This window comes from Tupaia chinensis, unplaced genomic scaffold (genome assembly GCF_000334495.1).
Source record: "Tupaia chinensis unplaced genomic scaffold, TupChi_1.0 Scaffold000473_1, whole genome shotgun sequence".
In the NCBI taxonomy this organism is placed as follows: domain Eukaryota; kingdom Metazoa; phylum Chordata; class Mammalia; order Scandentia; family Tupaiidae; genus Tupaia; species Tupaia belangeri.
The window spans coordinates 2,891,288-2,907,628 of record NW_006159982.1 but is presented as its reverse complement, the minus strand read 5'-3'; the positions used below and the strand labels follow the sequence as shown (position 1 = coordinate 2,907,628).

General features: G+C 34.9%; 1 protein-coding gene across 1 annotated transcript in view; it reads left to right on the top strand.

Moving 5' to 3' along the window:
* USH2A (usherin) overlaps positions 1–16,341 on the top strand; it is an 819,384-nt gene that overhangs the window by 66,160 nt on the left and 736,883 nt on the right. Inside the window, exon 4 of the mRNA XM_006155854.1 lies at positions 2,559–2,583. Within this exon, the coding sequence (XP_006155916.1) occupies positions 2,559–2,583 (25 nt within the window). The remainder of the gene's footprint in view (positions 1–2,558; positions 2,584–16,341) is intronic.

Sequence of the window (16,341 nt, the reverse complement as noted above, 5' to 3'; positions counted from 1 at the left end):
AAAGAGACAGAAGTAACAGCATTACTGATTCTATTAGGCCTCTAGAGTGAGGGTAGGGTAGGGATAGGAAAGGAACATCATCAAACTGATTTGAGGTCAATGTGTGCTTTATTACAGCTTTAAAAAAAGACTGTATTTAAAAAAATTAGCTTCTAATTTATACATAGTATTTCTACATACGTATGTGGTACAGTATGGTTGTTTAAAAACATACACACTCCACGATGTTCTTTCATACTATTGAGCAGCACAATAACAGAGAGGATGACAAGTTATAAAACTGGAAACCACATGCAGGGTGGCCATCAAGAGTACACTTCTGGTAAAGTAATAGGGCTAGAAAAGGCACTGTGGATAATTTTAAATGAGACTAATGAGGTGGGATGAGAAAGGCTGTTTCTGAAGATAAGGTAAGGAATTTAGGTAAGGAGTCTTTCAGGTGGACTGGGAATCAAACCTGGGCCTCTCTTGTGGCCTCAGCACTCAGCCATGCCATCCAGCATGTACTGTAGTGTCTGGACCTGGAAGGAAACTTTCGCTCCTTCCTCAATGGTATTTTAGGGCCAAACAGTGGCATGGTGGTTAAGATGGCTGGATCCCACGTGGTTAATTGCTTGGTTTGCGTCCTGAACCTGCTACAAAACACAGGGCATGTGCATGAATTCTCAGAATACTGAAAGCAAGAAGAAGTTGAAGAGAAGGGATTGTGGCATGACCATTTTCCATGAGGGGGAGGGGTGCTTCCTCACTTTCCTTCTCTCTTTCTCTCTCCAGTGAATGTATGTACTTTCTGGCAAAATTAAAAACATATTTTGTAGTAGTATATTTATTTTATAATTGTACACTGTGTTAATTTTATATGATTGCCTATTGAGTGCTCATATTTCTGTTATCTACAATAATAAATTTCACGTGAATCTTTATTTCCTCTTATGGTTCAGTGACAGTCAGAAAATATACTAATTCTTTGCTGTTGATATCTGAACACAATGCAGTAACAGTAACAAAACTAGATCACACGTCACAGTTTTTTTGGCATGAAGCCTTTATTGTAGTGAGCCCTAAAAATCACCAAATAAATAAATTGATCTGGCTTTCCATCCTAGAGCCCTCATACTTGAATTTCTGGAATTTTATCACCTGTTTTTTTTGTTTGTTTGTTTGTTTCCAAATAAGGTGATCTCTTTAGTGTCACACTGAAGTAAATAGAGATCAGATAATTAACCTGACCTCATTATGTATAATTTTAATTTCAATTCGAATTCTTGATAGAAATACGGAAAAGCTATTACCTAAGTCTTGGTTGAATGAACATAAATTTGTTTTTTATTGTATCAGAGTGAGACAGTTTATTTATTTATTTAGCAAATTTGCCAGAGGGCACATGCACTCACCACATAGAGATAGAGACTTAGAGAGGCAGAAAGCACCCCCAATGGGTGTAGTCATGCCACAGTCTCGTCTCTTCTCCTCCATTTCTCCATTCTGTTCGGATTCTGGGCATGCACACAACATGCACCTGGAGTGAAAGTATTTGAGCTCTGTGTACTCAGCCATGTGTGATCCGGCTCCCTGAACCTCTTGTGCACTGGGCCAGCTCAGGAGTTTCTTTTTGACGTGTGTGAATTTATTAGCTGCATTATGAAATAGTTCCATTTTTAAGTCATTTTCAAGAGTGAGGATTTCTCAGTTTCATAGACTAGATTTTTTTTTTCTGAAAACTTAATTAAAAACTATATTTGGTTCTTTCTAACATATGGATGAAAACCCCTAGTTAAAAATATCCATATAAATCCTTACTTCTAGTTCTAATTATAAAAGTTTTTGGTTTACAAGGACAAGGGTAATCCTAATAATTTGATTTATTGTTATTTTCTGTTTATTTGAATTTAGCATTTATAGTAATATCTATTTTACATCAGTGATTTTTTTTCCAGGTAATGGAAATTCATAGTTTTGAGATTTAAAATGCATTTAAATAAATTTTAAAGAGTCTTAAAGATTCTTCTCCCTCATTCTGCATTTATATATTTATCATTTGTATGTGTGCTTATAGGAAGAAATAATTGTTCCTTTCTTATAAAGTGAAGTATTCTTAGGGCAGCAAAATGATTTTTTTTTTGTTGAAAATATACTATATTTAAATCCGAAAGAGACCACTTACATAAATTTTAACATAAAAATAATAGAGATACATGTTAGGTTGAACCATTTAAAATAGCTAGAATGTGACCATTTTTAACCTACAAAAATGACAACTTTATATGGTTTAATCTAATAATAAAAGTACAGAAAACCCACATTGAGGGTTAAGTTTTCTGTTTTTATAGTTTATAAAATTCTGCAGTTAACATCTTTATATGTCTGCCCCTGTACTTTGTAATAGTGTCTGTAGAAGGGTGCCATGAAAGGTATCATAGGTTTCTTGGGTATACCCACCATCCCCAGTGAGACGTCGCCAGACTGTTCTGTAAAGTGGTTGAATCAATTTGCAATCCCATCAGTGATACGTAAGAGATCCATGAGCCTGTGTTCTTATCAGTATGTTTTGTTTTCAGGTATTAATTTTGGCCAAAGTCACAGGTATAACATATTCCCTTATTTTTATTTTACATTTAAAATAGAAGGGTCAGCCTGTGGTGTGGTAAGGTGGCTGGATCCTATGTGGCTGACTGCATGGTTCCAGTCCTAGACCTGGGAGCTTGAGAAACAGGCTGAGTGCATGTGTGTGCATGATGACCAAAATCCCAAAAGGAAGGAGGGGTAGAGGAGAAGGGAGTGTGGTGTGGCCATGCCTCGGAGAGGAGGTCCTGCTTTCTCCCTGACCTCCCTCCCTCCCTCTCTCTGTTTCTCTCCAGTGAGCCCATGTACCCTCTGGCAAAACTAAAAAGCCAAAAAAAAAAAAAAATTATTTCTTCTATAAGAGAGAGGGAGACAGAGAGAGGGAAACAGAGAAGGGGAATAGGTACCCCCAAAGGGTCTTCATACCAATAGCCAACATCAATTCAGTCAGCCAGATTCACAGGCATGTGTGTGTGTTCCGTGCGCTCAGGAAAAAATCGAGACAAGAACCTGAGACCTTTCCATTAGGTCTCAGTGTCACTGAGCATTGCACCACTGCTGTGCCACCATAACCGTCCTGTTTTACTTTTCATTTCCTTAATAACTAGTAAAATTTGAAAATACATGTTTATTTGTCATTCAAGTTTTCTCCTCTGAATTGTGATATATTTTGTAAAGTTTTCTGTTTCATTATCTTTTATTTATTTGTATGATATATCCCTATAATTTGCATTTAATTAGCATATAAATCAGTTATATTGATTAGAAAAATATTTCTTCCAATAGGTTGACATTTTTACTTTCTATACTTTTGTTCTGTTGCACAAGAGTTTTCAATTTTAACATTGGCAAATATATCAATCACTTCTTTATGGTTCATATATTTTTATAACTTGTTTTAAAAAACTCTGTTATGCTAATGTAATAAATACAGTCTACTACTTTTTCCTGAAATTAATTTTTGTATAATGTGTAAGGTAGAAATTTAATTTTCACTTGTCTTTATTGGCACATACTTGTCTCACTGATTTTTATTGAATACCCATCATTTCCTCACTGATTTTTAAAGCCGCCTCTATCATATCTCAACCTCCAATTTTATGATAGTGTGTTTAACATTTTGTTTCAGAGGTTAATTTGATTAACTTCTTGCCAAAAGCTATAGCATTTGATTGTTTTGCTATTTTACGATGTGAGTTCCTTCTTACTAGTCTTCACCATAACTATTCTTAGGTTTATGATCATGGTATATTTTATTTGTTTAGGTCTTCTTTTATAATAGTTTTCTAAATAAAAGGTACCATACCTTTCGTTATATTTATTTATTCCTAGATGTCTCAAGGTCTTGCTGCTTCTATATCAATAAATACTACTCTTTATTAAATTGCATTTTATATCTGTAGCTGATACAAAGAAATAGATGTTTATATTTATCATTCAAAAATGTGTATTTTGTGAAAGAGGGAGACAGATTGAGAGAGAGTGCAAGAGTGAGTAAGAGAGAGAACAAGATGGGCACTTCCCATGGAGTCCCCAGACCATGATCCTACCCCTAGCCTCAGCCAGCCTGGATCATGAGTATGTGTGCATACCCAGCATGCACAGGAAGACCTCAGGATGTGAACCCACAACCCTCCCAAGTAGCCTTAGCATCACTGATTGTTTTGTTACCGCTGCACCTCTATGGCTGGTCAGACCATTCTGATTTCTAGTGCCATTTTGGAACTCTTATTATTTCTAATATTTATGCTCTTAGTTTATTTGGATTTTTTTTCTGTAGAAAACTACGTCAATTGTAAATAATACATTTATTTTACTCTAACCCTTATATCTTTTATTTCTTTTCTTTGTTTGATAGCAGTATCTAGAAGTTCCTGTAACAATGTTTAAATGAGTCAGTGAGCGCAAGCATCCTTGTTATTACTTTCATAGAATGCCTTTACATTTTCACCTTTAAATAAGATGTTTGCTGTGTAAGTTTAAGAAATGTTCTACCTATTCCTAATTGTTTGGGTTCTTCTACATAGATATGATACATTTTTCAAAACATGAGAGATTTAATTTGTTAGTATGTCATTTTTGCATGTATGGGTTCAAGTGAAATTAGGCCTACAGTTTTCCTTTTTTTTGTGACTGTCTTTAAGAACATGTCCTGAGTCTCCGTTTATGACCTGTTTTAACTTGGACAGATGTCTTAATATGTAAAGGCTCTAGTTTCTTATCTATAAAATTAGCATAAAAACATTTCACCATAATATTTTAGGATGATTAATTAGTTAATATACCTAGCACTTGGAAGGGGACCTGCTGTGTAGTATGCAATAATTATTGGCTGTCTTTGTTATGACCAATATAAGGATATACTGAAAAACAGCATTTCTTCCTAAATTTCTTAAAGATGAAGAATACTTAGATATATATGTCCTAAGATCTGTCTATGGCTACCACTTCTGGCACATCTTTGTTCTAATATTTCTGGTTGCTATTGCTTGGGATTATGGGTCATAGGCATTTGTTGCCCGTAAGACTGCTCAGCTCTTTTGACACTTACCTTGCTCCTAAGAAAATCAGGATCAATTCATCAGGGCTTTTCCTAAAGAGATCTTTCAAGGTTATTCAATCCAAAGTCACAATCATATTTCTTTTTATACAATTGTGCTTTTTTTGTCTTACCAAGAAATCTTTTTTCTAAATCGGGTTGCAAGTTTTCCTGTGATTTGTTCTAGATGTATTATAGCTTTAAGATAGTTCTGTGATCATTCTCAAGTTAAACATTTATATAGATAATGGTGTGAGATTCCTTTTTTAAAAAAATGAGATATCTGGTAATTCCAGGAAATTCCTGAAAAAAAGTCACTTTCCCTTCTAATTGTTTTTGCTACTTTATCAAAACAAAGTAGACCATAAATATTTTCATTTTCAGATTTTTCGTTGCTACAGTGTAGATACATGTTTTTAAAAAATATATTGATAGAGTACTCTGCAACTTTGCTGAACTAATTTATTCTGGCAGATTTTAGTGGTTTCCTTAGGTTTTTCATATATAAGAAATAGTTTTACTTCTACCTTTTCAATATGAAAAATTTACTTCTTTTTATTGTTTAATTGCTCGGGATAGTATTTCAAGAAAAATACTGAATCAAAGAAGCAAAAAGTAGGCATTTTTATCTTGTTCCAGATCTTAGGGAGAAAACATCTGTCTTTCACCATTATACACAATGCAAGTTGATTTTTCACAGTTGGTCTTGATCAGATGAAGTTTTCTTTCTCTCTTTCTCTCTTTCTATTGTTTGATAGTTCCCTGTTCTTAGTCATGAACCAGTGTTAGAGTTTCATATCATCTCATACCTATTGAGATGATCATGTAATTTTAATCTTTTATGAATTCAATGTCATGTATTATTTGGTTGATTTTTATATATCAAACCAGTCTTTTATCACAGGGATCAACCCCACTGGTTCATAGAGTTAAAAAAAATTTATGATGCTATATTTAGTTAATGGGGGTTTTCAGGAATCTTACAACTGTAATAGAAGTCATATTAGACTTGAGTTTTCTTGAGAGGTTTTTTTTGGTTTTGGTATTAGGGTAATATTGGCTTTTTAGAAAGATTTGTGAAGTTTCTTTCTCTTGTATTTTTCTGGAAGAGCTTGTGAAAGATTGTTGCTACTCTTAAATATTTTTGGGAATTTTTCAGTGAGGACATGTGGTCCTGAGATTTTCTTAATAAAAATTTGTTTTATTATTTAATCTCTTTACTTGTTATGAATTTATTCAGATTGTCTCCTTTTTCAGGAAGTTTCAATAGTTTGTTTCTTCGTAGGATTTGAAAACATCTGTCTTTCACCATTATACACAATGCAAGTTGATTTTTCACAGTTGGTCTTGATCAGATGAAGTTTTCTTTCTCTCTTTCTCTCTTTCTATTGTTTGATAGTTCCCTGTTCTTAGTCATGAACCAGTGTTAGAGTTTCATATCATCTCATACCTATTGAGATGATCATGTAATTTTAATCTTTTATGAATTCAATGTCATGTATTATTTGGTTGATTTTTATATATCAAACCAGTCTTTTATCACAGGGATCAACCCCACTGGTTCATAGAGTTAAAAAAAATTTATGATGCTATATTTAGTTAATGGGGGTTTTCAGGAATCTTACAACTGTAATAGAAGTCATATTAGACTTGAGTTTTCTTGAGAGGTTTTTTTTGGTTTTGGTATTAGGGTAATATTGGCTTTTTAGAAAGATTTGTGAAGTTTCTTTCTCTTGTATTTTTCTGGAAGAGCTTGTGAAAGATTGTTGCTACTCTTAAATATTTTTGGGAATTTTTCAGTGAGGACATGTGGTCCTGAGATTTTCTTAATAAAAATTTGTTTTATTAACTTATTTAATCTCTTTACTTGTTATGAATTTATTCAGATTGTCTCCTTTTTCAGGAAGTTTCAATAGTTTGTTTCTTCGTAGGATTTTTTTTTAAAAAAATGTTATCTATGTTTTCAAACTTTGGCTTACATTTGTTCATAAAATAAATAAAATCCTTTTCATGTCTGTGTAATAAGTAGTAATGTTCCCTTTTATTTATTTTTTATTATAGAGAGATTTTTCTGTAGGGAGTGTGCACTCACTGATGAAAGAGAGACAGAGAGACAGAAAGTGAAAAATCACCCCCCCCCCAGGGTAAATGGCCACACTGCAATCCCTTTTCTCCATTCTCTTCTCAGGATTTTGGGTATGTATGCACATGTGCCCAGTGTGAGTTTTAAACTGCTTGATCCAGGACTCAAACCGTAGTCAACTACATGAGGGTCTCATGGTGTAACCATTACACCATCTGCTGGTCCCTTACTTCTGATTTTCATAATCTGAGTCATCTCTCTTTTTTCTTGGTCAGTCTAGCTAAAGACTTGTCCAATTTGTTGATCATTTTATTAGATCAACTTTATTGTTTTTCTGTTTTTTGTTTCATGTGTGTCTACTCTAATTATAATCCACTTCATACTATTTGCTTCAGGTTGTGTTTGCTTTCTTCTCAACTTCAGGTAGAATGTTAGGTTATTGATTTGATCATTTAAAAAATAAAATAGGTGTTTGGCAGAAGCAGATGGAGTAATGGTTACATTGCTGGATTCCCACATAGACACATGGTTTGAGTTCCAGACCCAGTAGCTTAAAACTTGCTCTGGGTGTGTGTATGTGTGTGTCCAAAATTCCGAGAGGAAAATGGATTGTGATGTGGCCATCTCACTTTCTGTCTCTGTTTCTATGGCAAGCACATGTGCCCTATAGCAAAAATCTCTCTCTTAAAAAAAAAAGGTGTTTATAGCTATAAATACACCTTTAATCACTGCTTTAGCAGAGTCTCCTAGGTGTGATACGTTGCATGTTCATTTTCATTAATCTCCTAGGATTTTCAGATTATCTTGTGATTTCTTCTTTGATCTATTTGTTATTACAAGTACATTTTAAAATTCTCACACTTTTGTTAATTTTCACATTTTCATCTGTTAATGATCTCTAGTTTTATTTCATTGTGGTCCAAGAATATAATTGGCATTATTTTAATCCTTTCAAATTTATTTAATGTTTTTATGGCCTAATGTGTGATCTGTTCTAGAGAATTATGCTTGTGAAGAGTGTGTAATCTGCTGCTATTGGATAGATCATTCGATAGATGCCTGTTAGGTCCTCTTGGTTATGAACTCTTCTATTTACTTATCTATTTCCTGTCTAATTGCTATATACATGATTGAAAATGGTGCTTAAGGTGCTCCTACATGGTGGACCATGGTTTGAGTCCCAAACCCAGTGGCTTGAAAATCACTTCAGGCACTTGTGTGTGCATGCCCAAAATCCTGCCAGCAAATAGAGAAGAGGGGGCCATATTCCCCTGGGAAGTGATTTCTCACTTTACCTGTTTCTGACCTATGGCAAAAACCTTAAAAAAATTCATATGTGTATTTTGATATTTACTATGCAGTTACCTTCACATAAGCTCTTCATTTTTTCATCTGAGTTAGAGTTGCTGTCTACTATTCTTTCATTTCAATCTGAAGGATTTCCTCTAGTATTTCTTATAGATCAGTCTGCTAGTGATGAAATCTCTCAGTTTTGGTTAATCTGTAAATGTCTTCATTTATCCTGAATTTTTGAAGAATAGTTTTACCAGAAAGAGAATTTTTAATAGGTACTTTAAAATTTTTATTCAGTGTTTTAAGTGTAATTCCACTGCCTTTTGGTCCTATGTTTTCTGATGAGATGTCTGCTGTTATTCTTATTGAGGATTCCATTATAAGACGGGTCTTTTTTTCTTGTTGCTTTCAAGATTTTCTCTTTGACTTTGAAGAGTTTAATACTAAAGTGGCAAGGTATGGATGTTTTTGAATTTACTCATTGAAAACTTGAATGTATAGAGTCATTTGATTAAAAATAACGTGGAAAATGTTGTGATTATTTTAAAAATATTCTTTCTGCCCTTTCATCTACTCCCTTGGACTCTCACTATGCATTTATGTTGGTATACTTAATGGTGTCTCATGGATCTCTGAGGTTCTGTTCATTTCTTAATCTCCTTTCAATTTATCAGACTGGATAATCTCAATTGACCTATCTTTAAATTCACTGATATTTTTTTCCAATTCATATCTGCTAGTGAGCTTCTCTAATGAATTTTTTATTTTTTAATTTATATTTCTTTTTTCATATTCTCTATTTTCAGAGGCCCATTGCTCTCTGACATTCCTTTAGTTCTTTAGATAGGATTTTCTTTTTTTTTTTTTTAATGTATTTGAAATAATTTATTTAAAGTCTTTGGTGAATTTGATGTATGGGCTTATAATTGGTTTGGTTTTTGTTGCTCATTTTTCCTCTTGTTATATTTGTTATACTTTATTCTTTCATTGCCTATATCATGCTTTTTTTAATTAAAGAAGGCATTTAAAATATATCATGTAACAAAGCTGGAAATCAGATTCGTTTCCTCCCTAGGGTTTATTTTTGCTGTTATTTGTTGGTATTGCTACCATTTGCTCATTTCATGACCTTACTGAAGTAATTCTGTAATGCATGTATTCTTTGTCACATGTGGCCAATGGAGTCCCTTTTTGGTTAGTTTATGTTCAGCCAGTGTTTGGCCAGAGAATTTATATGCCTAGAGGCGATTTATTTCTCTGTTTTTGTTGAGAAGTCTGTATGCTGGTTGGAACATCTTTTGAACACTTGGGCAATTTAGCGTTTTCCTTTAGTCACCATTTCAGTTTGCTTTGAGTCTCAAAGTCAAGCAGAGGTGAGAGCTTAGGTATTGCTCAGGTCTTCCTTGACCATATGAATATTCCTAGGTATGCATACAGTCCTTTGCATGTGTATAGCCTTGTAAATTCCCAGGAACATGTCAGAGCATTACAATGCTTTCCATGGAAGCTTATTCCTCTTTTATTTCTTTTAAGGTTTGTGGTCTGTGGTTTTCCCCAAGTGTTCATTATTGCTACCTATGGCTACTCCTGTGTTAAGCAGTTGCCATTGATTGTTTTTAACAAACATCCCTAGGGAAAAGGCTGCTCCCACTGTGTTAACTCTGAGTCAGTTCAAGCCTTGCTAGTGGGGTTTCACAGGGTATTGTGAGACAGATCAAATAATGATAATGGTCTGAGAAAGGGGATTTGAGGGAGCTCTATTTTATTTTGGTTCCCCTAGTGGCTGCTAGGCTGCTGATTTTCACAGTGATTATAGATTGTTCATTTTCAAGCCTATCATTGAGTGATAGGGAGGAAGAAATAGAGAAAGTTAGAATGTTACAGAAGATATAGTTTTTACCAATACTCATCAATTTTAAAACATAAACACTTCCCACATGGTTACAAATCTTCACCTTATTTTCAGAGTTCTGAAAAAGTTAATTGTATGGAAGAGACATTTTTTCTTGTTCTTACTCTGCCATTTCAATGACATTCTTATACTTATTTCCTCAGTGGTTTGGACTTTTAACTATAGGCACAGCTATGCTTTATAAGATTTAAAACTAGCATTTCATGTTAGAGGTGCAAATATAAATGGTATTTAAATCTTAATTTGCATGGATTCATTGCTAGAGACAAAGAAATACGGTTTATTTTTATGTATTGACACTGCATCAGATAAAATTGCTAAATTTCCTTATTAGTTCTGTGCATTTATACAGATTCATTGCCATTTCTTAAGTAGGCCTTCTTGCTATCTGGAAATAGACCATTTTATTTCTTTCTTTCTGACTGATGTTATATATATTTATTCAGTATTATTTTAAATCTGTTTTACCCTGACTTACATATTATTCAGGCACCATTTTTCCATTTAAATATTTTTGTGTGCCACCTCTTGTAATGCAGTACTGCTTCTTCATAGTCATTGCCTGTATTTTGACTAGACAGCTCTGAGGTCTTGCATGAGTCATGTCTATCTCCTTGATCAGTTTATATAATTTAGACCTATCTTTGCCCTACAAATATATTTAAGGAAGACTATCTTTACAGAATATTCATTTCAGTAAATATCTATCATGAAGAAATTGGCAACTAACAAAGGAATGAGTAAAATCCATACCTATGGCTGTGTCCTTGAAATACTTTATGGCATTCTCTCCCTAAATCATAATTCTCTTGTTTGGAATGGATGATTCACATGAACTCCAGGTCATTAGAAAATTTTCTCTCTCTTTTTTTTTTATTCTTCTAATATGAATTGTGTAGTAGGAGATATGATTGTCCTATCACTGTACATTGAAACTAAAATGGACTTTAAAGGTTTTAACACCCAGCCCCTTTATTTTATAGATGATAAAGTAGATTTAATTTCCCTTCTGTGGCAGAGTTTTTCTTTAACTATTATTAAAATATAAGTAGTGAATTCTAATTTATCAGCATTGAAAACTACACCTCCACTTCTAACATTCTTGTCTGACTTCCATTATTTTTCACCTGGTTGACTACAATAGCCGCTTAACCAGCCTTTCTGTTTCTACTTTTCTCCTTCTACATCCTAGCTTGAACCTTTTTTTAATAAACCTGAGAACCTGCTACTCCTATCTCAACACTCCAGTGGCTTCCTGTTTTACTCAGAATTAAAAATAAAAGTCTTACAATACACTTTAAAGCTTTTAATAATTTGTACCTTCATTCTACCCATGAGCCAGTCACCTGTCTGACCTCATCATCCAGTAGCCACTCCCTCTCTTATTCTGCTCCAGGATGCTGACTCCTTGAACCTGAGGTAGCATGCCGATCATATCACGTTAGTGGTCTGTGTACTCACTGAGGCCTACCTGGAGCACTCTTCCCCTGGTTACATATCTTTTCCTCCCTGTCCTCTGTTAATGCCACATTCCTAATGAGGGTTCCTTGGACCTACCATGCCCCCAAAAATATAGCCTTGCTCTCCAGCTTGCTCTCACTTTCCTATTTTTCATAGCATTTATTATGTTCCAATATGTTATATAAATTATTCATTTATTAGGTTTAGCTATTAGAATTAATACAAGCTCCATAAAAGCAAGAGTGTTTGTTCATTTGTGCTGTCATTGCTATTAACTGATGTATCTTCGACAGCCATGAAAGTGCTTGGCATATAGTAGGCTCTCAGTAAATATGTGTGAATGAATAAGTATATAAAAGAATGAACCAACCCTGACATTTAGAGCTATAATTCAGGCTTTGACAAAATCACAGTGTTCATCATTTTTGCCCTCTTCTAGTTCTTTCAAAAATCATGAATGATTATCTTATATGTTATGGTCTGGGTTATGTGAGGTAAAACATTTTTCTAGAGGTTCTGTATAAAGCATTTTTGGACATGGGGCCAGTAAGTGACATGGTGGTTAAGGTGCTAGACTCCCACATGGCTGACCACAGTTCTCACTTTCCCTCTGTCTTCTCTGGTCAAGTTTAAAAATAATAATAATAACAAATAAAATTAATTAAATCTTAGAAAAAATTCAGACAATTTGCTGTACTGAGAAAACAAACTGGGCAACATGGAATACATGTTATAAAATTTTATTTTTTCTTCCTGATAACTTATTTATATTAGCAAAAATAGGAAATAATAATTCTGTTAGTTTTCTAGGACCGCTGTAACAATGTACCACAAACTGAGCAGCTTAAAACAGTAGAAATTAATTTTTCACATTTCTGGAGGCTGGAAGTCCAACATCAAGGTATCTTCAGAGCCTTTGAAGCTTTAGGGGAGAACCTCAGCTTGCCTCTAACTAGCCTTTTGATGACCCTTGACATGTAGTTGGGTCATTTCAACCTCTGCTTCTGCCATCATACTGGCCTTCTTCCTGTGTGACCGTGTCCTCATGTGACATTTTCTTTTTCTTATAAGAATACCAGTCATACTGAATTTGGGCCTACCCTATTGACATTAGCTTAAGTTGATTACATCTTAAGTTGATGACAAACAGGATCTGCAAGGACCCTATTTCCAAATTAAATCACATTCACTAGCATCAGGTTAAGACTTCGACAACATTAAGGGGGGATGGAGGGTACCGTTCACCCCACATCAATCACTTTCTGATTTGGAGGGAATTTCTTGATGGCAGAGTGTGCTTTGAGTGTGGTGGGAGCCTTCTTGTTGTCCCATTAGTCAGCGATGCCAGAAGCAGCTTTAGTGGCGCTCAACCTGTGTGCGTCTCCAGCCAGCTCTAAGGCGAATGCTACCATTGTTTCAGATACCTTGCTTCCTCACTTTCATGATACTCTTCTTTGACTTCATGGAGATGGCCAACACCTTGACTCTTTTCTTTCCTCTTGGTCTGCCCCCGTCTTCTGGTTCTACTTTCCTGTACTCTGAAGCACTGTGGTACATCACTTCTATTGTTGGCATCTTCCATTTATATTCTTTTTGTTTTGAGCTACCCTGCCTGAAATCCTGAATTCCCCTATCACTGGATCTCTCTCTTGGGCTGTTAACATGTATTGGGACGTCACTTAACATGCAGATTAGTGCCTATGAAAAGAAATCTCTGATTCCACATGGCCCTCAAAATACTTCTGGAGTATCCTTGTAGTTTTTCCTGGTTGATCTCTTCACTCATTTTCTATGAGAGCCATTACGGATGTCCACTGTTCTCCTTAATTCACTATAATAGGGCCTCCTTTTCTCTTTTCACTTTTCCTTTTTCATTCATCATTATTGAACATTATTCCATGTGCCAGGAAATTGATTGTGAGCTAGAGATGAAACAATAAATAATACCAAAAGCTAATTTGTCTTGGAAGAGAAGTTTATTTAATTTACTGGTGCTTTATGGACAAAATAGTGAAGTAAATAGGTATTTGTAGAACAGAATGAGATGTGTAAAATGCTACAGGAGTCCATGAGACTGCGATGGGCCTTAGAAAGTTTCCCACAGGAAATATTTGAAAGCTGAAACATTAGCGAGTGAGATGGGGCGGGGGCATTTGAAGGAGAGGCAAAATCAGATATAAACTCTTAGAACTGAGGAAGCTTGACAGTTGTGTGGCATTAAAAATTCAGTCTGGGGACCAGAAGATGGTATAGTGGTTGCATTGCTAGACTCCCATGTAATCTACCACAATTTGAGTCCTGGACCCAGTGGCATAAAAAAAATTTACATCAGGTATATGTGTGTGTGTGTGTGTGTGTGTGTGTGTGTGTGTGTGTGTGTGTGTGTGATTATGCTCAGAATTATGAGAGGAGAATGGAGGAGAAGGGATTGTAGCTTGGCCATCCCTCTGGAGGATATTTTTTACTTTCTGGCTTTCTGCCTCTGTCTCTCTAGCAAGCATATGCCCCATATAGCAAAAACTTTCTTAAAAAAAAAAAAAGCAATCCAGACTGTATGGCTACAGGAGAGAGTTAGAAGGATGCTATAAGGAGAAGGAGCACATGTAGGTGGGGATAGGTGAAGGTTAAGAATTAACAAGAGGCAGGTCCAGCCTCTTTCATTCTTGGTAGACAGCATTCTCTGTCCCCTTACAAGAGAAATCCATACCATGAGCAGTGATTTTCCCTGAGTTTGTCTTCCTACATCTCCCTGTGAAAAAAAAAAAACCTTGTAAACTCACAGCAACTGAGCTATATTGACACGTGTTCTTCCCAGCTTTCCTCCTATGTCCAAGAATGGTATTTCTTTCTTATATTGCTAACAGAAATGAGGCTGGGAAATTTATAAAGAAAATAGAGGTTTATTTGCAAAATTCATAATTCTGGTGGTTGGAAAGTTCAAAGGCATTACAAAATGGCAGAAGGCAGAACTTTAAAGCAGATGGGAGCATGGTCTGTATCCATCTGGACTCTGATTACCTTATCTGTTCTCCTTAGAGTCACAACAGAACTTACTTATGGGGCTCTATTCCAGAGACTTTATCACACTCAAAAGCCCAACCTGGAGACTCCCTAAAGGGATTAAAATTTCTCTCAGTATCTTTACAATACAACCAAGTCCCAACATATGAACTTCGAAGGGCCATCCAATCACTGTCTCCAAAGGCCAAATTCCAAAACGCAGATCTTTGTAAGACAAACCATTATCCAAACCATAACAGTGTCCTTCTACCATTGCCTGCTTTGCTTAACTTTATATATTCCTGAGTCCAGGTCAGTCTACTACGAACCAAGCTGCTTGAATAAGCAATTCACTAAATGGGAAGTTTACTATGTTTTCTTCTTTGTTTTAACAATTTGTTTTATTCCATTGGTACAAGCAAATTAATACCATATTTAATTTGAAAGTAGGGTGAAGAGAGAGTACAGTTCTATCTTTGACTTGCAAGTATGAGACTAGGAATATTGTGCATAGCTTAATGATAACCAAGTAAATGTATTTGACATTTTGATTTAAAATGTTCAAACTTAATACATAGGTTATTTTTTAAATTTAAATTTATTTATTTACATTCATTCACTGTACATCATTGCAGCATAGAAAATGAGATTTTCCATCCAGAGTACACTGTATATTGGCTCAATCACGCACATCAACAAACATGTTATCGTCAACAAATAATTTTCCATTTCTTGTTTCCTGTATGTTTTGCTTTTTTTCCCCATCCTTGATTCCCTATCTCTTATCCTCTGCCATCTCTCACTCTCCTCCCACACTGTCTCTGGTATCTATGTTTCCTTTCTATACTGTTTTTCCCCCACATTTTATTGAGTCATTAAATATCTTAATTAAACTAAATATTTTCATAGCAAGCACAGCTGATACATACATTTCCATGAACACAAGTCCAACTTAAGGCATAAGCCTCAGTGAGTAGAATGAACAGTCTTTAAAATAGCACCTAGCTGGGCCTCTCTATGTTTGGAGTTTTCTTGCAGGATTTCATGGAATAGATTATCAATGCCCTTAAGTTTTAAAGCATTTTGTGTTGGCATCTTCTAAAGATTTCTACAAAATTTTAGTAGATTTCTAACACCGCTTGAAGAAGAAATTACTTGCACTATCCCCATTTCCTGTTTTGGGACCAGTGAGGTAGAGGAGTTCTTCCTACAGGAAAGTCAGAGTAGGAACCACAATGAGCATTGTTTTCCTGTGGTTCTTAGCTTGTGAGGTATGCGGAAGATTGAGACCAAAATGCAGTTGGAGAGAGTCTATAAATATATTTTTCATGAAATATACTCATTGACAGTATTTATGCTCATAAAAATATTTGTATGAAGATGTTCTTGGTTATTTTCTTAAATATATCCTTTAATTAAATATGAAAATAAATGTATGACTACAAATGACATAAATATATGACGAACTTGTGCATATAAACACACACATAG